At 50.8% G+C, this 23,057-nt stretch overlaps 1 protein-coding gene across 2 annotated transcripts in view; it reads right to left on the bottom strand.

Moving 5' to 3' along the window:
- SLC22A23 (solute carrier family 22 member 23) overlaps window positions 1-23,057 on the bottom strand; it is a 167,158-nt gene that overhangs the window by 23,242 nt on the left and 120,859 nt on the right. For both annotated transcript variants that reach the window (XM_032861479.1, XM_032861480.1), the window contains exons 4-5: window positions 21,085-21,253; window positions 1,430-1,557 (exon numbers count right to left, since the gene is read on the bottom strand). In XM_032861479.1, coding sequence (XP_032717370.1) covers window positions 1,430-1,557; window positions 21,085-21,253 — 297 coding nt within the window. The remainder of the gene's footprint in view (window positions 1-1,429; window positions 1,558-21,084; window positions 21,254-23,057) is intronic.

Genomic DNA, 23,057 nt, shown 5'->3' on the forward strand with positions numbered 1-23,057 from the left:
CGGGGTCCAGGCCAGGACACGGACGCCATCCTGGTCAAGCAGCAGCATCTGAGGACTTCTGTTGACTGTGAACCCTAGGTCTGAATCAGCAGTCCGCTGAAAAGCCTGTCTAGGAACCACGGGACAGACGGTTCCAGAAGCCCTTCCTGGCTAGCGTGATTTTCCCGCTGTGTTCCTTCCCTGTTGTGAATGGAGCTGTGATGCGTTTATTCTCCTACCTCGGTTAGGTCTCTGCTCACCTCTGTCCTTGCAGCCCGGCTCCCCCAAGCGTCTGTGAGCCCTCGCCACCACCCTCTATCTCTCCGCTCTGCGGAATTTTCTGACAGCATGCATCTCTCCTGATGGACCGTACATTCCATTGTTCCCTGTGTGCCTTCCCCTTCTTGCCTGTAAGCTGCACGGAAGAAACAAAGCTTTGCTGGTTTCCTTCTGCTCTAGAACAGTGCCTGGTACACCGTGGGTATTTAGTAAATATCTGCTGGACAGAAATCCAGATTATGGTGGGGGGTGGGGGATGCACATAGTCTCTCTTGGGCAGGGCCCACAGAGCATTTTCCTGGGACATTTATAACAACAGTACTGGCGGATTGTTGCCGTGGGTCAGAGCCTGGGGTTGGCTTTCCTGGGACCTTCAAAGGGCATGTCCAGCAGAGCTTCTTCCAGTGCTTATTAACGGTGCAATTTCTCAGAACTTACTCCAAATCTGCTGGAGCAGAATCTCTGAGTACAAGGGAGGGCAGCGGGAACATGGATTTTTAACAACTTCCTGGTGATACTGACAGATCCCCAGCCTGAAAGCCCTGATCTAGCTTCTGGTAACGCTCTTGATACACACGTGTTTGATGGTTCCGATCCCCGACACGAGTAATACATAGTATGTTAACTAACTTGAATGTAAATAAAATCTTAAAAAATAATAATATAAATAATAAAATGGATCTGAACTACTCTACAGAAAGACTTCACTTTCCTACTTCTTTAGGTGCCCCAAAAAGAGGTCATGACAGAAACAGACAGTGGCATCCCTGAAGGTCCACCCTGGGAAGACAGAGGCATTATGGACCAAGATCGCCCCATGCCAGGGCTCTGCGGGTGTATAAACCTGGCTGGCAGGCTTGGCTGTGGACCAGACTCAGGCTGGGCCCTTCCCAAATATTCCCAGATGACGAGGTATGCATTAGGCTTGTGCCTCACGTCTGGGTCTGGACAGGCTAGGTGGGGCACCACGGCGCCTTAGACTTGAATCCAACACCTGGAAGGTGGACAGAGTTTAATTCCTGTCACATTCCCGGTCCAGCTGCAGACCAACTGGGATGGAAACTTCAACGGCGAAGGCAGCTGCTTGGAAGATCGTGGGGACTCTTTGTCTGGGACGGGGGCACCTCTCCTGATTAGGGTGGGGTTGTGGGGCAAAGTGAGCGCGACTCACCAGGCATCACACCTTTGATGTCACTCTCGGGGTTCATGCAGTTCTTCTGCGTGAAGTGCAGGATGAGCTTCTTGGCAGCCTCAAACTGCTGGGTAGCCATCAGCCACCGCAGGGACTCGGGGAAGACCCTTCAAAGACACAAAGGGAAATGGGTGAAGGTCTTCGGTTCTGTAGGGAATCAAAACACACAGCCTCGGGGCGCCTGGGCGGCTCAGTCTGTTAAGTGTCTGCCTTCAGCTCAGCTCATGATCCCTGGCCCTGGGATCAAGCCCCGCGTCGGGCTCCTTGCTTGGCGGGGGAGCCTGCTTCTCCCTCTGTCTGCCACTCCCCCTTCTTGTGCTCTCTCTGACAAGCAAATAAATAAAATCATTACAAAAACCAGAAAAACAAAAAGCCACAGCCACTGTCCTGGGCTGGGAAGCTTCACAGATGGTAGCATTCAGTTTCCACCCATGGGAAGCAGAGGCCATTGACTGCTCAGGGCTGTCATGAGCTGAGTCAGAGAAGCAAAACTATGGGCAGGTGAAGGGGTCTAAATTTTTTTGAGAAGGTATAAAAACAATGATTTTCAAAATGTGGCAGATGGGAACAACAATCCTACCCATCGTGTCAAGAAATCAGTGTAAACTTGTCCCTAACTATGAATCTCTTCAGCAGGTTTAAGCAGTTTGTTGAAGGGCTGCTTCTGTTCTATTTTGTTACAAAGACCAAATATTAATAGAAGGATTAAGTTTTTAAAAATGCCCGACGTGAGCAACCAGACAGTTACCTTCAGTTTTCAAATGTTTGAAGGCTTTCACAGGACTTACCGATAGAATTATTTTCATCTTCCCGCTAACTGCATGCTCCATCTCTCTGAGATGAGACCACAGAACACAGCAGGTCTCAAGTTTTTGTTTTTTTTTTAAAGATTTTATTTATTTATTTGACAGAGATCACAAGTAGGCAGAGAGGCAGGCAGAGAGAGAGGAAGGGAAGCAGGCTCCCTGCTGAGCAGAGAGCCCGATGCGGGACTCGATCCCAGGACCCTGGGATCATGACCTGAGCCGAAGGCAGTGGCCCAACCCACTGTCTCAAGTTTTATTAGCAACAAAGTCCTTGTTTGTGTTAGGATGAGATCTTGTGAGGAGTCCCAGTTAAAAAAAAACCAAAAAACAAAAAACCCACCAGCATTTTACTCTCAGTGCATTTTATCAGCTTACTTTTATGACGGTATTTACAAGTCGATCAAAGAGAACAGGGTGCCCGGTTGAAGAAGGGGGTCAGCCCAATTTTTCTGGCCAATATTAATCACCATTCTAGACTTTGCGGACCGGCGAGGTCTCTGGTTAACCCCTCAACTGCCACGTGCTCGAGCACCCCTGGGCAACTCGTGCAGGAATAGGTATGGTCATGTTCCCTCTGAACTTTCCAAGAGGCGAGAGGGCACCCCTAACAGGGAGGGAAGCGCAAGTTGTTCCATCCAGCCTGGGCTCTAGTGATCGCAGTGTCAGTTACATAGTATCAAGGAGTCCTGACTGATGTTGCTAAGAAGTTAGCACTAGAGCTAACGCTGGCAGCCTTGCCGGATCCAGAGAGCCTCTAATTAAAGTATTCCAGAAGCCCCACTGTGAATCTTCCATTTGCTCATGCAGGATCCCACACACAACTATGAAATCAAGCTCATTTTCTATGTTGTACTTTCTCTAAACAGTCTGATCAAGTTACTGAGCACTGAGAGGTGGGTTCCGCTGCTCCTCTGACGGCAGATTTTAGGTCCTATTTGGGCGGAGCCCTCCTGGCAGCGGCCATTCCGAGCAGCCGCACTGCTGTGCGCTCATCACACCGTTGGGCAATGGCAGGACACTCTGGGGTGGATGGGAGTGCTTCTATAAACAACACTGGGGAGGCTGGATAGAGAGCCCCAGGCCAGCCCAGAAGCATCCCCAATTTCCAGATGCCCCATAGGACAGCCCCACCGTGGCAGGCCATCTGCCACAGCCCTTGACTACTGGGCCCAAGGAGGCTCTGCAGGGCTGTGGCCTCAATAATGGACCTGTGAGCTGCCTGGACTTCGGGGTGCCCTTTTGACAGGGCGCCCCATTGCCAACAGCAGCACAGAGCTGTTGTCTTCCTCAGCCAGGCACTGTCACAGGTGGTCCAATATACTTAGCTACTTGGGGAGAATCTTTTTAAAAGGCATCTCAGAAAACCAGCTCATATAGTCCTCTGATAGCACAAGATGTTTTGCAGGTAGTCTCTGAAGTGTAAAATATGGTCTACAGCAGGAGAAAGTTTGGGTCCTTTTAAAAGTAATTTACCATAATTTACATCAAATGTTTATGGACCAAACTCCACAGCAGGGAACGGAATTTGAAAGTCAATACCATAACAGAGCGCGATGCAGGAAGAACAGGGCCCAGAACTGGGGAGGCAGAAGCTAGGAGACGTGCAGCTCACCTCCACCCCTGGGGGGCCAGGATCCCCAGGTGCCCAGCACTGTTGGCACAGAGCAAGTAAACAAGCAAGGAACATCATCCACCAGAACACGGGTTTTCATGTCCCCCCCCACAAGCTGAGGTCCTCTTCCTCTGTTTACCCGAAGCTTTGCCGACAGGGTGGGACTAGGTGGGGACAACTGTCGTGACATGCTCTGTGAACAGTTTTGAGCCCTCGAATGGGAGGTGAGTGTTAGTTCCAGGGAACTACAAAGCGATGTCTAGTTGATGTCACTTTGTCTTCAAGGGAAAGCCCTGCCCTTTGCAGAAAAAGCCAATGTTTGGCCACCGAAATCCCATCAATCTAGGCGTTAAATCCTTCCAGGACCCACACAGCCCTGGTCCTTCAGGAGAAGAGGCTCCTCCTCCCAGGTTTCAGAGCCACAGATGGAGACCAGGGTGCTGTGTGGTGTGGGGGCACATGGGCTCGTGGGTCTCAGAGACGTTGCCCTACTCATGATGGCCCTGTTACCCTCTATCACTCATTTCTGTTGCCCCCAAATCGTGCCTCAAGACACCAGACTTCGGATAACTAAAAATCGATAAGGAAAAATAAACAGCCCTTATGAGAAATGACAACGAGCAAGTCTCTTCCTAGAGGATCTTTGAGAACTGCAAAGCTTGTAGAAGAGGGTTCAAGGACAGCACCATTTGCAAAGGCATGCCATGATCTTCGGATTTAAGAAGTGGGTGCGGGCCTCTTCTGGAGCTCAGACATTCTGTCCCCAAATTATTTTTATCCAATATGCGTTGAAGCATCCCACGTGGCCACATCGCTGACCTCAAGCTAAGAGTCCTCCAGCGTCGGAGGGAATCTCTATACGTAAATAGGCAGACAACTGAAGGAAGAAAACATACGTGATTTACAAGTGATCCGGAGAGAAGTCTGTACAGTATGGGACACACTGGGGCCAAGAACTAGAGTGGGCTGTTGTTAGAAGGGGTGCTGGGGGGGGGGGCACCTGGGTGGCTCAGTTGGTTGGGCGACTGCCTTCAGCTCAGGTCATGATCCCGGAGTCCTGGGATCAAGTCCCACATCAGGCTCCCAGCTCCATGGGGAGTCTGCTTCTCCCTCTGACCTCCCCTCTCATGCTCTCTCACTCTGTTTCTCTCTCAAATAAATAAATAAAATTAAGTTAAAAAAAAAAAAAGAAGGGGTGCTGGGGAGACTTTGTAGGGTGGCAGTATGCTTGTGCTTCTCGGGAGATGAGCAGGTGCACACTGTGGGGTGTTTGGGGACAGGACCCCAAGAAGAGGCACAGGGCCATGAAGTGGCATGTGTCTGGGAGGCTGCAAGCGGGTAGAACGGGGATGCTGGATGAGAAGAGAGGAGAAGAGGGAGAGAGGCAGGGCCCAGGTGGTGGAGGCTCCTGAGCTCCAGGGAGTCAAATGAGCTGCAGCCACCTGACCAGAAGGAACTGCAGTGATGACAGGGTGCTCTCCCAGAAGACTTGGACACAAGAATAAGGGCCGACTCCCATTAGCCACCCGGCCCCACTTCCGGTGGCCAAGAGTATCACGAACTGCCTTCCCCAGAAATGGATTTACAACCACCGGGCCCTCTTGTGCACGTTTCCCATGTACTGAATACTTTCCAGCTTGTGACGGGTCATGGTATTACCCCCATTTTACAGATGAGAACAATCAGGCACAGAAAGTTAGAGTACATTGTCTAGATGCCAGAGCTGTTAATTAGCAGGGCTTAACTGCACGCAGGCAGTCGGACTCAGAATCCACATCCCTAACCTGGGGGGTATGGCTAAGGAAACTCACGCGCGCAGCCCAGAGGGTGCACAGGTGACAGCATCTTGGGTCACACGGTTCTTGCATTGCCCCCTCAGGGGTTCCAGAACGGCCTGAGCCCAGAGGGTGCCTGTAGGGAAGGATGAAGTTTTATGATGCCCAGCACTTACTTACATTTACGACAAAGCCATAAAGCACTTGCTGGACTACCGGCCTCGGAGAAAGCCCAGCGATGGCTTTCTAGTTCGGATAATGTGCAGAGTGGCCACATTACGGAAGCCTAACGATCTCTCTTCTGACAAGTACATAACGGAGCAGCACCATGCAAATTAAAAATCTGACCAACAGCCCAGGACCTAGGAGGATTATAGATGAACCTTAGAGAAATTGATCATTTTCAACAAAAAGAAAAGAGCACAGTAGGCAGCCGGTGGCCGCGTCTGCAGCTGGTAAGAAAGTGACCTCAGGGGTGACTTCTGCAACCAGGACAGGTAACCAGGCATGAAGGCCACAGAGGCTTCTCTGGGAGGTAGTTTCACAGTGGCCTGTGGCTGTGGCTCAGGGAAGAGGAAGCGGCCACGGGGCCAGAGGCTTGCCTCAGCCCACAGGAGCCGAGCAGGAATTTTGAAAGCTAGAAGGATTTAATTCTTTCAAGCTCGTTATGGGGCAGTGGTATTATTATCCCTCTTGTGCAGGTGGGGCAGCTGAGGCAAAGGAAGCACAAGTACCTGGCCCAGAGGACACAGCTCTCGAGTGGCAGAGCCGGATTTGAACCCACGACTAGAGAGATGTTGAGGCTGGGATTGCTCCAAGCCAGGTGGTTCTGTGAGCCCCAGGGCTTCTGCCAGAGGATGCGGGCCAAACTACACTCCAGCTGCTCTGGTCCTAAACCCCACCCGGTAGGCAAGTGAGGGGGAAGGAGGGGCCCTGCCAGGCAGATGCCTCGTCTCTCCTCTGCTGAGGATCACAGGTGCACAGGCCTCTCGCCCTGAGGCAGACGACGGATCGTGCTGAGGCCGTCTCCAAAGAGAGTTCGGATGGTTAGAAGGTCCACGATCCCATAGTCATGATTCCAGAGTCCCAGCAGTTCCGAAATCCAAAAACCTTATTGTTTCACTCACTTGGCAAAGACACAGGCAGGGGCCTGACCTCTCTGGAGGCAGAACCACCCCGAGCGGATGTCCGCATTCTGAGTTTTCGGGCACCACTCCCCCTTCGCTGCCGGAGCGTCCGGTATCTGAGGCTGACTAGCTGAAGGCGTGACCGGGCATGGACACCTCGGAACCTGGGGCAGGTGACGGCGGAGCTGTGCGTGGACGACCGGCACCTACCCAGCGCCTGCCGGGGACGGGCCGTGCTCACCGCGCTCCATACCGCGCTCCGTCCGCTCACCCCACGGCCTCCCGCCACAGCGGTGAGCCACCCCTGCGCTGAGCGACCGCTGGGCACGGCGGAACAAAGCCTTTGGCTATGAAGTTAAATTTTCATTAAGGAAATCATAGATTGGGGCACGTGGGTGCCTCAGTGGGTTAAGCCTCTGCCTACGGCTCAGGTCATGATCTTGGGGTCCTGGGATCGAGCCCCACGTCGGGCTCCTTGCTCAGCAGGGAGCCTGCTTCCTCCTCTCTCTCTGCCTGCCTCTCTGCCTGCTTGTGATCTGTCAAATAAATAAATAAATAAATAAATCTTAAAAAAAAAAAAAAGAAAATCATAGATAAACCCATTCACTACTTAAAAACTAAAACAGGGGCGCCTGGGTGGTTCAGTCCATTGAGTGTCTGACTCTTGGATTCGGCTCAGCCCATGATCTTGCAGTCGTGGGATCGCGCCCCGCATCAGGCTCTGTGCTCAGTGTGGAGTCTGCTTCAGATTCTTTCTCCCTCTCCCTTTGCCCCTCCCTGCTCTCTGTCTCTCTCTCAATAAATAAAATCTTAAGAAAAATATTGCAGCCCTCCTGGACCCACTGCCCCAGTCCTGGTGCCCTTACAATGGCCCTCATCCTCTCTGGGGTCTAACACCTGCCTGGTGGGGTCGAGTCCTTCCAATCACACTCTGGGCACTTGTACACTTACATATTTCCGTGCTTCTCTGCTATATCACACTGTCCCCCACTTTCAGTTAGAAATGCTGGTTTCACCCTCAAAAATTGCCTTCGGGGGGTGCCTGGGTGGCTCAGTGGGTTAAAGCCTCTTCCTTCAGCTCGGGTCGTGATCCCAGGGTCCTGGGATCGAGCACCGCAGCGGGCTCTCTGCTCAGCAGGGAGCCTGCCTCTCTGCCTACTTGTGATCTCTATCAAATAAATAAATAAAAATAAAATTAAAAAAAATTGCCTTTGACTGGCACACGTTTGCCCACCGTGGTCCGGAGACCATCACCCACAAACGTGTGTGCAGTGGTTTCTATGTTGAGGTCCTGGATCAAACCCACACGAACTTCCTTCTTGTGAGCTGGGGTCGCCTGACACAAGGCCGATCAACAACCGGAGCAACGGCACTTTCCAGCGCGTACGTGCGACATCGTAACGCCACCAATCTACACGTCACTCATCCTGCGGCCTCCATTATTCCACCGAAAGCCAAGGCCCAGCCATCACGTGAAAAGGGCCTCTGACTCAGTCACACGGAGCTTTTGGAGGCCATCCCCCCAAAGGCGACTGGGGTTCCCACTCAGACACCCGTGCTCTAGGTCTGAAAGCCCAGGGCAAACAGCAATGGGGAGAGGCCATTCGGAGAGGAGGGGGCCCACGGGCTTGGGGAAGACAGGACGGCTGCCAGTGTGGAGAAGCACAGATGGTCCAGTCTCAACCTGGGGCTACAGCTCCCACATCCTGAAGGCTCACACTGCAGGAGTGCTCCTGATGCCATCATGCAAATTCTCTAATCACCCACCAAAAAAAGGCCAGGTTGTAAAAATGAACTTCAGAGTCAGAGCGAGGCCTCTGACTCAACCCAGCGGCAAAGCACAGGGGCTGAGCCCCTCCCATGCCTCGGGGTGCGTGTGGGGGGATGATAACAGCAAGAGGGTCAGACCTGGAGCTTGGGCTTTAGACCTCTAGACCAGTATGATTTTCTCCACATCACACTACTTCATAGCATTGCTTAAAAAGCAGCAAAGTCTATTTTAGAAAGATGCCCACCAATTGCCACACTGAAGTGCTGACTCTTGATGAGTTATATGGAAAATTTATTTACATGGAACCACATTCCCAGTGGTATCACGTAAATGCTGTTAACTTTGTCAAGGCTGATAAATTTTCCATGTTCTCCTAATTGCTACCACTAGATGGTTGTTCTTCAAAGCTGTTTGTCTGCGTGCCATTCAGACAAAGAGAACCCTATCTGCTTCTCCTCTCGGCACACTCCCTGATTTTCAGACCACCACTCTATGATTTAATAGTAATGTGTTGTTTCTGATACACTTTCCTGTCTTTGGCTTCCTTCCGCTTTTTCTGTTATTTGGCTAAGTCTTAAGCCCGTCTGATTTCCATTCATGGATCTGCTCACACCTAGAGTCACTGGGTAGAATTAGTAATTAAAACTCAATACTGGGATCCTGTCCTAACACTAGGCAGTCACTGCTTTTTTCCTTGACATTTAAAGATAAAACCAAGTATTCCTTCTACCCAATTGGAGAACCAGTCACAGGCCAGGATACTATCTAGGCTGTCTTCTTGCTAATTCATTTAGCACCTGCTCAGATAAGACGCCAACTTGGCAATTCTCTGCATTAAAAAAAGCATGTCTATAATTTTTAAATTACTGTCCTAGAATATTTATTCATAAAGAAAAAAACAGAAAGGAAGAGTAATGGTTTATACTCTATTAATTTTATCCTCAAGTTGTTTGTTTTTCTAAAGTATTAAATTTAGAGTGATACGTGTGTGGACATTCACGCTGCCAATGTCCATGATTCATGGGATCAGTGTGTACAGGGCGTGATCAACCTGCCAGCAGGAAAAACATGTCAATTAATAGATGCCTTACAGGGTAAGGGCTTCCCTCCAGTGGGTCATCCAGTGTCGACGGAAGGACACAGGTGAGATTGGGAGAATTGAGTCATGGCAGGTTTTTAGAAGCGAAGTTTCCCTGAGTGTATGTGAAAAGCATCTCAGACCGTACTAAGACCATCACCTGATTTAAAGAGGTGATTCTAGCTGTTAGTACTTCAAGGTTAGTACTAATTACGAAGTATTACAGTGCTACGAAATTCTGAAAAGAGTCTCAAAATTTAAAAAATGAAATCAAAGTCTAGAATTGAATGAAATACAAGTTGGGAGAACATTTTAAGTTTCTGGTCCAAAGCTCTTAGAAAAATATAGGCTTGGTTCCCCCAGATAAGCTTTCAATTGGATTTTTTTTCTTTTTAAACTTTAGTTCTGTCTGGTGTGTGTATATATATATATATATATATATATATATATATATAAAGGTAAGTCAGCTCAGTTCAGGAGATAGCAAGCATATACGAATTAGGTCTTTCTAAAAAAATTCAAATTCATGATTTGAGTTAAACTTAGTAATTCAGGGAGGCGGGATGAATATCATAAAATTAAATAAAAATGGCTTTTAGGATGGTTAAACCCCAAAGTTTTCCTGATGTCTTCTAAATGTCTTTATAGAATATAAAATTCCTTCATAATGAAATGGGCATCCCACTTATTTGTCACATAAACTCAGAACTTTGTGTCTCTGGTATTTTCCAAAACGGTACACACCTAACTGCTGTAATTCTTCCTTACAGAAAAATGATAAAGGGACTACATCAGGAGCCCTAGGTTTATACACCAGATTTGTGACCTTGGGCAGACCACTTAACCCCCTGGGCCTCAGTTTCCCCACATCTGTAGAAAAGGGCAGGGGTGTGGAAGGACACCAATGCCTTACCTGGCACCAACATTCTTTATGTATATTTATTTCATGAGGCTAATGGTGACTGTTGCCTTCTTCTGAGAGGTATGAAAGATGCCGATCATAGCCACGCACCATACGAATATTTTAAGGCTGCCTTAGGTTTTTGGCCCGTGGAATGAAGTCAGTGCCAAGAATGTCTTTAGAGCTAGCCTTTTAAATAAGCAACCCAGAATATTTTACAATTGCGATAAATTTAAAATATTCCTCCGTTCACATTCAAAACACGAATGCTTGGAATTCACCTGAAAATGTTCTGAAGTCTTAAGAGTACCTGGGTTAATTTTCTCCATGTTCTCTCTCTTTATATCCTCTTTTCCCTGATCCCTTTTACTAATTTATCCAGGTAGCAATTATCAGGCTGCAGAAAATATAAGGCTCCCAGGGCATTAAAAAAATCACGCTGCAGGGGAATGAATCTGGCAGGCGTTTTTGCAACTGATAAAAAAAAAAAAATATGATGCTGAAGAATGATTGGAGGAGAGAAGTCAGCAGCAGGCAGGCAGGCTGGAGGCTGTCACTACCTCTAACTGGAGTTGTATGGGCACCTCTGTCTTAGCAGTGGTCCAGGGAGTCTGGTCCACCTTCTCCCGGAGCCGGCCTCTCCTGACCTGCTAGCTCCCATCTTGATGATAAGGGAGCTCACGGAGACCACAAATTCCTTGACTTGTCAGCGTGGCCCCTGCTGGTTCTACCCTGACCTTGGACCCGGCTCTGGAAAGCAGCTTCTTGCCATTGCTGTGAGCACGCTCACCCCTCCCAAGCTCCGCAGAAACAGTGTGGACGGAGTCAGGTCAGGCCCATGTGTCCAGGATCCCCACTTCTTATGGCGCCAGACATGCGCTCTTGCCAGAGCTCCCCGCTGATGGGGCCGTGCTCCTCCGCCTCACTCTTGTTTCCATCCATGTGGATTCCTGCCAGCGGCCAGCAGGGTAACCACTTAGCAGTTATCCCTAGACACCAGTCACCGGAGCGCCACCTACCCTCCTTCTGCCGGCTGCCAGCAGTCCGTCCCCACCGCTCCCACGGCGCACGCGCTGGCACACATCGGGCCCCTGAGCGCTGCCTGGATTCGAGACTCCAGGATCCTCCAGCTTCCACCGCCTAGCGAGATGGAATGTCGGAGCACATCCTGGTGTGCGCACAGTGAGGGCTAAGGAGCTGGTAACGCTGGCCTTCAGAGGAGAGGATATGGAACTGAAGGGCCATGTTCCCACGTTCACAGATCGTCTTCCACTGGGACTTGGAAGCAGTTTCGTTGGCTACAGGGGTTCCTATTATTTTACATAATCTCTGCAGACTCAGAAGTTAAAAATGGGGCAGCCTCTTGCCTGAGGGCTCCCTAAAATGCCATGCCATTAGCAAATCCCCAAACAGCAAGTCAGAGAACATTCTGATCTCACTTTTAATTGCTCACCCCATTGTTAGGATTGAAATGTGGGCTACCATTTTTATTGATACACTGGCTTTGGTCACGATGAACCTCATCTTCCCCCATCTAGATAATTTGTGGACAAAGAGGATTTGAGCAAACTTCTTTTTCGGCTTTCAATTTCCCAAAAGTGTCCTCAAATTAACTATCTGATAACCTGTAAAAATAATTATTGCAGAATTTCAAGCTCCCAGAAACTATATGGTTTTTATGATTCACCTCTTCTACTCTCCTTTGAGGGAAAGATGTTCTGGTGTGACTTCCCTGTTGGTATAACTGCATTCAGTTTTTCTCCTGCTGTGCTGGGAACCCGGCAGCCTTCCTTTACCAGTAATAGAGTTTGCAGCATGTGGTACTTTTGATTGGCTTCTGAAATAAAATGGCTTTTGATGGAAGAAGGTATTGTGTCCCTCAAGTGTGTGTGGGTAAGAAAAAAGACTGAGAATCGCTAGAATGAATATACATATATACTGTGCACACACACACACACAACACACACACATAAATATATAAAATTTTAAGGGGTCTTTTAAAATCATTTCCACAATGACAAGAAGCAAAATTAATCCTTCCATTTAACACAGTTTTTTGAAGTCCCGTTAGGGAAAGTAGTGATTGATCGCCCAATGATTTTAAGAAACGTTTTCGTACATATTAGGGAAATGCTAAATAACAAGAGGAACTAGAAGACAAGACCCCCCCCCCTTGGTGAGAAGTGCCCTCTGTGCCCTGCGCATGGTGGGCCAAGGCTCTCCCCATCTCCCCCCATCTCTCTGGCATGCTGGGTGGCGGTACCACGAGCACCATGACTGAGAGGCCACTGGTCCTCATTCTGGCTCTGGGTTTTGGGAGGTGGCTTTCATGCCTCGGCTCCACGTACCAGTTCTGGGACTGCAAAGCAAGTTGCTGAATAGCTCTGTGCCTGAGTTTCTCCATCTGTACTAGAGGCCTTCCTAGCACCTCCTCCAGAGGTTCACCAGGAGGACCCAAGGGGCCAAATTATTGAAAGTGCTTCGTGATGCCTGGCTCAGAGCAAACCCTCCAGAAATGTTAAAAATGAGTATGATTCTGGCCAAAATATTGCTGATGATATTTGAAAAGAGCCAGTGACTTTAGGGCCATTTACATTTTAATGCTGGATATTTATCTAACCCTAGGCCGTTTACATGTTTCACAATGGCTCTTTCCTTGAAATTTTTTTAAAAATTAAAATCCCTTTTAGCACATACTTTTTTTTGTTTTCCTCTTCTACCCTGCGAGTTCCTTATGACAGCGTGTTCTCATTTCCTCTGTTTAAAGGTTTACCTTTTAGTCGGGGAACTGATACTGTTACTTATTCTCAGTGCTCCACCGTGCTGCTTGATCTTTCTCTAATTTCCTCCTTATTTCCCTTATGGTTTATTATCTCCTTCTTATGCCTTCCCAGATGCTTTTGATGATCACGCTGATTGCCAGCAGCACTTTTTCTCTCGTCAGGATGAAACTCCAGCTGAACAAAGCGCGGTTAATAATTCACCATCTTCACACATTTCCAGCCTGTCTGTTCTTTCTCGAAGCAGCTGGGGCAAAAATACACGTCTGGTGAGTCCTGGATGAGAATCCTCCCTAACTGGGTGCACGGCTGAGGGTGTTGGAGGAGAGCAAAGGAAAACTGCACCTGGTCGCATCGAAGGCAAAAACTCAGGGAGGATGCCCCCCGCTGAGCCTCCTCAGAGGACAGGACAGCAAGGGGGGGAGAAACTTGTCCTTCCCATTACCCTTCAGCACAGGCTGTAACTTGAGACTCCAAAACACATTCGCGTCTGGGTTTATGTTCTCATAGTGCGGATAAAATTGTTAGATCCAGGACCCAGGTTTTTTTTTTTTCTTCTTTCATCTGTTCTGGGAATACCTATGACTTCTGTTGTCTGAGATGATAAGACGAATTTATTCTCTGCAGTGGAATTGGATGGGACAGCCAGGCCTTGCACGATATCTCCCTCGTCCTCAAGGATGGGATCTGTTTCCTTTCCCTGCAGAACCGAGAAACCTCTTCCTACAAGAAGTGTGGCCCCTCCACAGCTGACTCAGATCTTCTTCATGCTTCGACACCATCTTTATTTTGGGGGTGTACTGGGTCCCTCAGTCCATGTGCAAGACATCTGGCCTTTATTCCGTGACGGACCCATCCTGCTTCTCGAATGTGAACCCTCCTCAGCATCCCCTGGAGGGATTCTTAAGCCCCAGACCACGTGCCCCAGCCCAGACATGTGGACCCAGGCAGTAGGCCTCGGGTGGAGTCTGAGAATTTGTGTTTCTAGCACACTCCCAGGTGGCAATGAGGCCGCTAGTCCAGGGACCACACAAGGAGAACCACTGATGTTTGACAGCCAGCTTGTAGTGACTTTCTCACACTTTTGTGTGTTTTGGTGAAGCGCTTGGATGCCCTGGTTTCCCCAGCAAAAGCCAGGAATAAACCCACCGACCAATTCCAAGGGTGAACGGTTACTGGAGGGTGACATGCAGAAGCTTGCTGCGGATCCCAGGGGAAGTGTCCCTAAAACATTGAGACACGTTCAAACCAGGATGCGTCCCGGGGCCTCTGCCACAGAGGAGGTCCAGGCTGTGAACATAGTGACGTTTCTCCTCCTGGCTGAGGGGTCCACCGTGTTCACAGCGGCACCCCCACACCCAGCCAATGCCGCCTGTGGAAGGGTGGGTGTTCTCACGTGGTGATAGGAGCCCTCCCTGGGGACATTACTGAGTCGGCACCACTACCGCCCCCGGCACACGCCGGGTCCAAAGTTGATGCGCACATGCTTGTTTTCGTGAATAATCGTGTGGGCTCGGCATTAGCTTATGTCTGACGGTGTGGTGGGGTCACGCATCAACATTTTGGAAGAGCGGCACAGACATCTTCATCTCTCGCAATCCCTACATCATGCTGTCCCCGCCAACATTTCAGGCGGATACCCCGCGGTGCCTTCTCACTCTGGCTCAGTCTCCTGTAGTCAGATTCACCCAGAAAACTGAGGCCACCTGCCCTGTGTGTCATCTTCCCGATCTTCCACGCTGTGGTTTCCTAAGACATTCTCACCTGACGCAGACCTGGACCCCCGGATGCACTGCCCCAGGCTGTGCCCTGCCCCAGGGCTCCTGGCGGAGGAGGACACTCTGTCACCGAGCTGTGTGTCTTGGGGCAGGCTGCCGCTAGCTGGCAGGGACGGTTTTGTACACTTTGTGCAATTAGAGAGCAGCAGCCCTCCCAACCACCCCTTCCTCCTCTCTGGGCTCACCTGCCACTTGGCACATGGAAGCAGGGGTTCTCTTAGGCTCTCCCTTCACCTGGTTTTGAACACCCAATCTGTGCTTCCCCCTCTCCCACCAGCCCCACTTGTTTTCTGTGACCCTGGAAGAATTCCTCATTTATTCTGGAAAAAGGATAGGTCTGTATGGGTTCCTTCTGGATGACCCTGATGCTCTGCTGCCCTTCCTTAAGCGATCATGCATGTCCAAGTGAAATGACAAAGCAGGCACTTCTCTAAGGCTCTGGTGTCCTGAGGGACAAAGACAGTGGGGGATCTTAGCCTCGGGTACCAGCAGCAACCGTGGAGTCACCCACCACCTCTGCCAGGATTCTCATTCACGTGAGAAATCTTCACAGTAGTCTCTCTCCTTCTGTTCTGGGTTCCTAACAATGTGCCTAGATTTGATTCTTCGAAGCATCTCACATCCCAGCGAGCACACCCTTCCGTTTTCTTGGGCTGCTCAGTTTCCGAAACTCTCCCTTCACCGAAACACTTGCAGGATAGCAGCTAGTTCTCCCTGGACCTGGAGTGAGCAGCAACCCCAGGCAGCGTGGGCAAGGATGCTCCTCTTTGATCGAGGTCCCCCTTGGGGGCACAGGTCACTGGCATACCATGTCCTCCCGGGGATCCACCTGTACTCATCACAGCCCCTGCCAAACCCCACCCGGTCCCTGGGCACATCACACCTCTGCTGACTGGTTTCTCCAGCTCTAGTCTCCCTTCCTTTCAGAACATTCTGTAACCCTGAAGCTGTTGTAGGGCTGTGCATTCATCATGCCTTTTTATTTCCTATATTTTCTGGTGTTTCTGGGAGGGAAGACGGCCCCTCACCCCAGATTAGCCAATTCTTAGCGACAGCCAACAATTCACCTGTGAGTGCACCTTTCAAGTACAAACCAACCGATCAGAGCCCCAACCCCACCGCCTTCTCTGTGGGCTCTCACACTCCAGCCACTGCCCACCCGCTCTAGCCACCCCAGAGCCAGGTGCCAGACAACCAGGGACAAGCCCTGAGTCACAGAGCCTGCAGAAATCACACTAGCCAAGCCAGAGCCTGCTTACCCTGTCCTACCCCTTTCTTCCGACCAGAACAGCCGGGAAGGCTCCTGCCCTTGTTCCTCTCCCTCCTCTCCTTCTGCCTCCTGATCAGCTGGTGCTTCCCTGTGGGGCTCCTGGGACGCGGTGTGCCCCCAGCTCTTGGGAACTGTCTTCTTGGTGGCCGGCATGGCATCTCCTGACCCACCGGCCTGGCCTCCGCCAGCCACCGCCCTGGGGAGTATTAAATCCACACTTCCAAATGGGCTGGGTTTCACTCAGGGCTCCCAGCCCCCGGCAGGGCTTCCTCCAATGCCCTTAGGACTCAAGATCACACCTTTCCTCTCGCCAGCTCTCACCTCATTTACTCTCTGACTCTCCCCTCAGGACAGGACTTGAGACTCCAGTTTCTGGTGGGGCTTCTGTCCCACAGAGAGCCCTGTGTCCCCCCACCCCAGGAAACAGCCCGGGGCCATGGCTCTCCTGCCCTCATAGGCCAAAGCAGACCCCCTAGCACCTCTCACTGGGGCGGCTCTTGAACACACCTGGGCCTCAGGCCTCTCCAGGTGATCACCCCATCCACTGCAGGGTGGGGGCAGGGGGAACACCACACTGTCTCCCTTGGTCCCACTCTCAGCCACCCTCCCACCAGCCCCAGAGGCAGACAGCCAGACCTTGTCAGAGCACATTCCTTCCCTGCTTAAACCTCCATGTGTCTGCGTGGCTTTTAGAACAAACCCATCATAGGACACCTGGGTGGCTCAGTCGGTTAAGTGTCTGCCTTTGGCTTAGGTCATGATCACAGAGTCCTGGGATTGAGTCGCATGTCAGGGTCCCTGCTCAGTGGGGAGCTTGCTTCTCCCTCTGCCTTCTGCTCCCCCTGCTTGTACTCTCTCTCTGACAAATAAATAAAATCTTAAGAAAAAAACAAAAAAAGGACCCATCGTGCTGAAGGCTGCACAGGGTCTGACCCGCCTGTGTGTCTGACCTTGTCCTTCACACTCAGCCCCGCTTGTGGTCGTTCTTGTCCGGAAGTCATGTGGAAGCCAGCTTTGATCCTGCTCTTCCCATTTGCCTATCTTTCCACCCAGAACGTTGTGTGACTTCCTCTTTCTGATCCCGTATTTAGGTGTCAGCCTGAATGTCACTCCCTGAGAGACGCCTTTCCCGACCACTGCTTTATGTCATGTCCCCAGAATATTATTCGCTCCAGTATGGGTTTAAGGTCTCTGGACTTCCTCCCGATCCCCGTGCCCACCATAATGCAGGCTTCAAAGGAGGAGGGATCTTTGCTCCCATGCATGTGCCGTGTCTGGAATATTTAGTAACTGGGACAGCATTTGGCACAAGGTGGTAGTAACTACCTTAATAAATTATTCAAATCAACTTCTTCTTCAGATTGCTCCATTTCCTAGAGTTCCTGGGAGGCAAATTTCTCAACCAATAGCTTCAGGCCATCAGAACGGAGTCCCAGGGGCTCTGTGAGTTCATCCTCGGCAAGCATTGTCTTCCATGTGAGTCCCAAGTGCCTGGTCCAGCGACTCTCCACGGGAGCTTTTGTTTTTGAGCCTGAGGGTCCAATGAGCTTCGCGGGTTCTGACGTCCGTTTCTCAGCCTTACTGAGCGGCTGGGATCTGGGGCACACCGTCATGGGTGGTGCAGGATTCACGGCTCCTCTGTCTTACACGTGGCTCATTTCTGCCCGCCGTCCGAGGTGTCAGCCAGCTTTGGAGGTGAGCCCCTGCGGCGGACAACACTTCCGAATACTGTTGTTCGAGCAGGACAGTTCCTGGCTTCATTCCAGGAGCTTGGTTATATATGCATGAAGGGCCTGGGGCCTTAGCTCCAGCCCTTGGGACGGGTCGTAAGATTCAAGCTCCCTGGGCCTCTTTCTGGTCCAGATGCCCTGCCCGCTGCCTCCATGTCCACTCCAGCTTGAATGTTCTCCTTGGCCTGGGCCCTGGGAGTTGCCCTGCAGCTCACTGCCTCCTGGCAAACTACACAGAGCATGTGGGGGTGAGGAGTTTCCTGCCTCCTGTAGCATGTGGCAGGGTGGCCGGCAAGAAAGAGCCAATGCTTCTTCTGGAGCCTTTCAAGGCGAGAGGTAAAGGTGGGCTGCATCCCTCAGCACTAATTTCTTGGACCTGCCCCCCATTACACCCTGGCTCATCGCTGTAAAGCAGCTCACATTTACGAGCACTTGTTGGAGGTCAGACATGTGCCAAGTACCTTAGAAAATAATATAAATACAAAATAATGATGACAATGATCACAGCTAAGATGCTATATTTGGGAAGCGCTGGTCTACCCCAGACTGCGGTGCCAGAGCCGCGACCACATGGCATCAATGACTTGGAACCTTCATCCATCTGCTGGTCTGCGTGCGTGTTTTACTTGTCACGGTACCCTGGATGCCCTTTTCACTAGAAAATTTTGTTTTTACACTTGTGAGTTTCAAAGAATTTTTTTTCTTAGGTTTTATAGTATTATTTAAAGAAATCAATGTCCTACATGCCACTAAATCCTGATATGCCTTTTAAATTTAAGTAAAAAATACAGTAAGATCAACAGGAACCCCAGTCCTTTACCATGTAGGTCAGTCCCCCAGACCTAATCCAAAGCCTTCCCTGCTGTTGCTTCCCACCAGGTGTCCTCCTACCTGGGGCAGGTGGGACAGCACCTGGCGGAGACTCAAAGCCTAGCTCTTATAGGAGTGTGAGCCTCCAGGTGGCTGTGCCCATCCTTTCCCCAGGCCTCCAGCACCCCGCAAGGGGCCAGCAGACAGCCCCGGGGGCCCTTGGGCACTGCAGTGAGAGGAGGTGGGTGGGAGGACGCCAGACCTCACAGAGGATCCTCTGGGGCAACAGTGCTCCCTCCCAGGGCCAGGGCCCCGAGTGGTCAGAGACAAGAGACAGAAGCTCAGGGAAGGCAGGAGATAGCACTGCATGTGGTCAGAGTGGTCTGGGTTCCAGGGCCAGCTGGGTGACCTCAGTTTTGTCATCTGTACAGTGGGGTGATGCAGTACGAAGACTGGATAACCTACTACTTGTACAGAGCTTGCAATGTGTGCGACATGAACATGGTATCAGCATTTGTTCAATAAATAAGTGCCCTTGAATTCCAAAACAAGCAAGGCCCTGGTCTAGGCACAGCAAGGGAAGGAACAGGAAGGACTTGCCTAGAAGATAGAAGGAAGACCTGCCCACTCCATCCTGCTTTGGGAAACGATTTCATTCTTTGCTTCTTAACACCCTGCTGGAGGGAGCAGGAGGTCCTGAAATGCGCAGGGCTCCTGCAGGAGCGGGGTGATGTCCAGGCCCAGCTGGCAGGCAAGGCTGCAGGGAGTGTGGCGAGGAGGAGCCCAGAAGGGGAGCAGTGCACAGTTTGGGCATCTGTCCCTGATGAGCGGCTCCCCAGCAGGTGGCCTTTCTTCATCCCTTATTGCTAGCTCCCCGCTGCGGCCACCCAGGTCCTTCTGATGCAGTCAGCACGAGCCGAGCCGGGCTCTGGAGGAAAATGCACTTGTTCCCTCACTCACTGCGGCTTCTCTGCTGGAGGACCTCCTACACGGTGGGGCTGGGGCCCAGCACCAGGAAGGTAACAGGTAGGAGCTTTCTTCCTATCCCTGGCACTGTAGAAAAGGAAGCCCAATTAAGGAGCCTTCTCTGCTCCAGTGAACACTTACAGCTGGGACACAAACTTCTTGCCAGAAACCGGGTTTCCATTAGTGACCCAGTCAGCGCAACACGGCGACGCATGTATTCTCTACACGACGTACACGACAGGGTCTCATACTCATGTGTGAAGGGAGTGTTGGGGCAGGGAGGGGCAGTGAAAGAACGAAAAAGAGTAATTTATTAAAAAAAAAAAAAAAAAAGTCCTAACATTCATTTTTTTCCCCTAAACATCTCTCTATCCAAGAGTGGGGTTTTTCAACCTTGGCTAAGCATCAGTCCTCTGGGGAGTTTAAAGAAAAAAACAGAGCTGCCCAGATTATACTCCCAACCTAGTGTGTTCAGTTGTTTTTTCCCTGCCGTCAGCCAGCCAAAGGCTTAAGTTACACATGGTTCTCAAAGGCTTAGTGGACTTGTCAGGAGCAGGGGCGGACAACTTCCCGGAATGGACCAGAGAGTAAATATTGAGCTTGGCAGACCAATGAGACCGTTGTACCCTCCTCAACTCTGCCATTGTGGCATGAAAACAGCCCGAGTTGACACGTATAATCATATGGGCATGACTGTGCTCCAATGACACTATTTTTTTTTTTTTTACCAAAACAGATGGCAACCAGATTTGGTCCATGGATTCTGGTCTCTGCCCATCCCTAATCTAGAGGAGATAAGGGGGCTTTCCTAAATCACTCCTTGGATGTCTCCGCAGTTCCCCCCCCCACCCAACACAAGAATACTCCTTTTGCAAATCTATCCATAAGAATCCTATCAAAATACACCAGCAAGCAGGCCTCTGGCCAGACTGATGGAGGTAGGTTCTCGGAGCAGGGGAAAGTGCACTTGGGGCCTCACTCTACTCTCTCCTGCCCATTTTTGTGTGTGTTTCAACATTTCCCAGGATACCAGGTTTAAAAGATGAGATTTTATAAAAGAGAAAAGAAAATGCCCTCACCGAAAAGAAATGCAAGCTGAAACGAACCAGAAGCTGGGGGACTGCGGGCCCCCAGTCGTATGTGTCCCTTGTCTCCTCCCCCGGGGGACGCACCCTTCAGAAAGCGTTGGCAGAAGCAGCAGGTGGTGAAGCCTGCGGGGAGGATACTCACGACCAATAGAGCAGCATGAGCAGGAAGGGACAGATGATGAGGGCCTGGAGGACCTGCCAGTCCCGGCACAGGGCGGCCAGCCCGGGCATGAGGAACTGCCCCGCCATGGCCACGAAGCTCGCCACCATCGTGATCATGAACCGTTTTCCGGGGGGGCACAGCTCTATGCCTGGAACACAGAAGGGACAAGAGAGACGTGAGCGCCCTGCCCCGTAGCCCGGAAGAGCCACAGGGGCACCAGGGTCAGTGAACCTTCTCAAACAACCAAGCGCTGTAAAACTGAATTGTAAATTTGCTGGCCGCCACGAGAGCTCTACGCCGTACGTCAATGTTGAGATCCTTGTTTTTACAGCTGGATGAGTTGGGGCCTGAACTGGGAAGGGAGAGATGGTTGCTCAAGGTCACAGAGCGAGTCAGTGGCAAAAGAACATTGTAATTCACAGTCGCTAAGCCCAGGAACCAGGAAACGCTGCTTCGTGTGTGGGGTGGTGCGCGCACGGCACAATCCCACCTTCTCTGCTCTCGGGGTGCTACCGAGCTTGCTGGAGGGCGGGATCCGTCTCGTGCCCACCTGCTGCCATTCCCTCCCGGGACGATGCTGTGTTAGGGGACGCCCCCCACCTCTGGACAGAGCTCCCGGAACGTCCATCTGCTCCCTCCCGCCACCTGTGCCCTCCCTCCTTCTAGTCCCGACTCCCGGCCTCCTTTGCAACTGTGAGTTCCAGACAATCTCTCTGCATTGTGAGACCAAGACAGACCAAGTAGCATCATGGTTAATCTATTTGAACAAGACAAAACACCGCCCTCCCCCCAAAAAACACAAAACAATCCATAAGGCAGTTTTGGACTATATAGTAAGCTTCTCCTCTCTGCTGGAATTCTGCAGCCTACTGTGACAAGGGGTTGTCGCACGACCCCTTCTCTGTCCCCATGAGATAGACAGCTCCTCCGGCAGAGGCAAGTCCAATTCATGTTCAGAGCTTCAAGACAGCACGGCTGTCTGCCTTCCATAAACGTCTCCCGGAAGGAGGGACACCATGGTCCCCCTTGCTGGCAAGAATCTATGCTCTTAATTTGACCTTGAGTAAAATAAGACTTGAGACGGTCACAAAACCTTCAGCTGTAGCACCCGAGCACCAGCCAGTACAGACCCAGAATGTGAACTCCTATCATCAACGTCCTCCACTCTAGAACCTACGCTGAGTTTGATACATTTTCCCCCTACGGGGCACGTCGGTTTGTTTGCTAGTTATCTTCTATGCAGTATTCCCAAAAGCTTGCTTAAAAAAAAAAAAAATAGAAGAAGTAGAGTTAAAATGACTTTCTAAAAAAGAAGAGAGACCCTTGGGAGAGAATACATTTTATACCTGTTTTCAGAGACCGAGGATAGTGACTACAGCCAATGGGCTGCTGTTGTTTTGTACGAAAGGCAGTACGGAGGGAGCAGGTTGGAGGGGAACACAGACACGTTACACTTGGCCATACAGACAGAATCAGCCCTAACAAAGCAGGGCCCCACGCGTGCCGATCTCCACACCAGCTCTACTGCACTGAAAGAATACTACAGTCATCAGAACTGTCACTGCTACTTGGCCACAAACACACAGATGATCATCACGGCGAAGGGCAAGTGGGAGAGAAAGCCGGCCTCGCTACCTATAGCTTATAAAGGACGTTTTGCCATTTAATTAAGAAACCAGGATGAAGCAGCCCTCTCCCAGCCATTTACTGCGACATGGTTCCTTTGGATAAGCACAGGCTGGGTTCATTTAAACAATCACTTCCTAGTGGGACGCGGGTATTCACTCCAGATCTGGCATTTCTGCTCTTAAAAATAACGGGTCAGGGTCTTTACAGAAAAGAACAACCACGCAGGTGCTAGCTTCCACTTAGTAGGCACAACCGGTGGAGTCGCCACGGAAACCAGCAATGGGCACAAGCCAGGATGAGTTTGCCACTTGGGGCTCAGCTCA

Source organism: Lontra canadensis, unplaced genomic scaffold (assembly GCF_010015895.1).
Source record: "Lontra canadensis isolate GAN:19392208 unplaced genomic scaffold, GSC_riverotter_1.0 scaffold21, whole genome shotgun sequence".
Lineage (NCBI taxonomy): Eukaryota > Metazoa > Chordata > Mammalia > Carnivora > Mustelidae > Lontra > Lontra canadensis.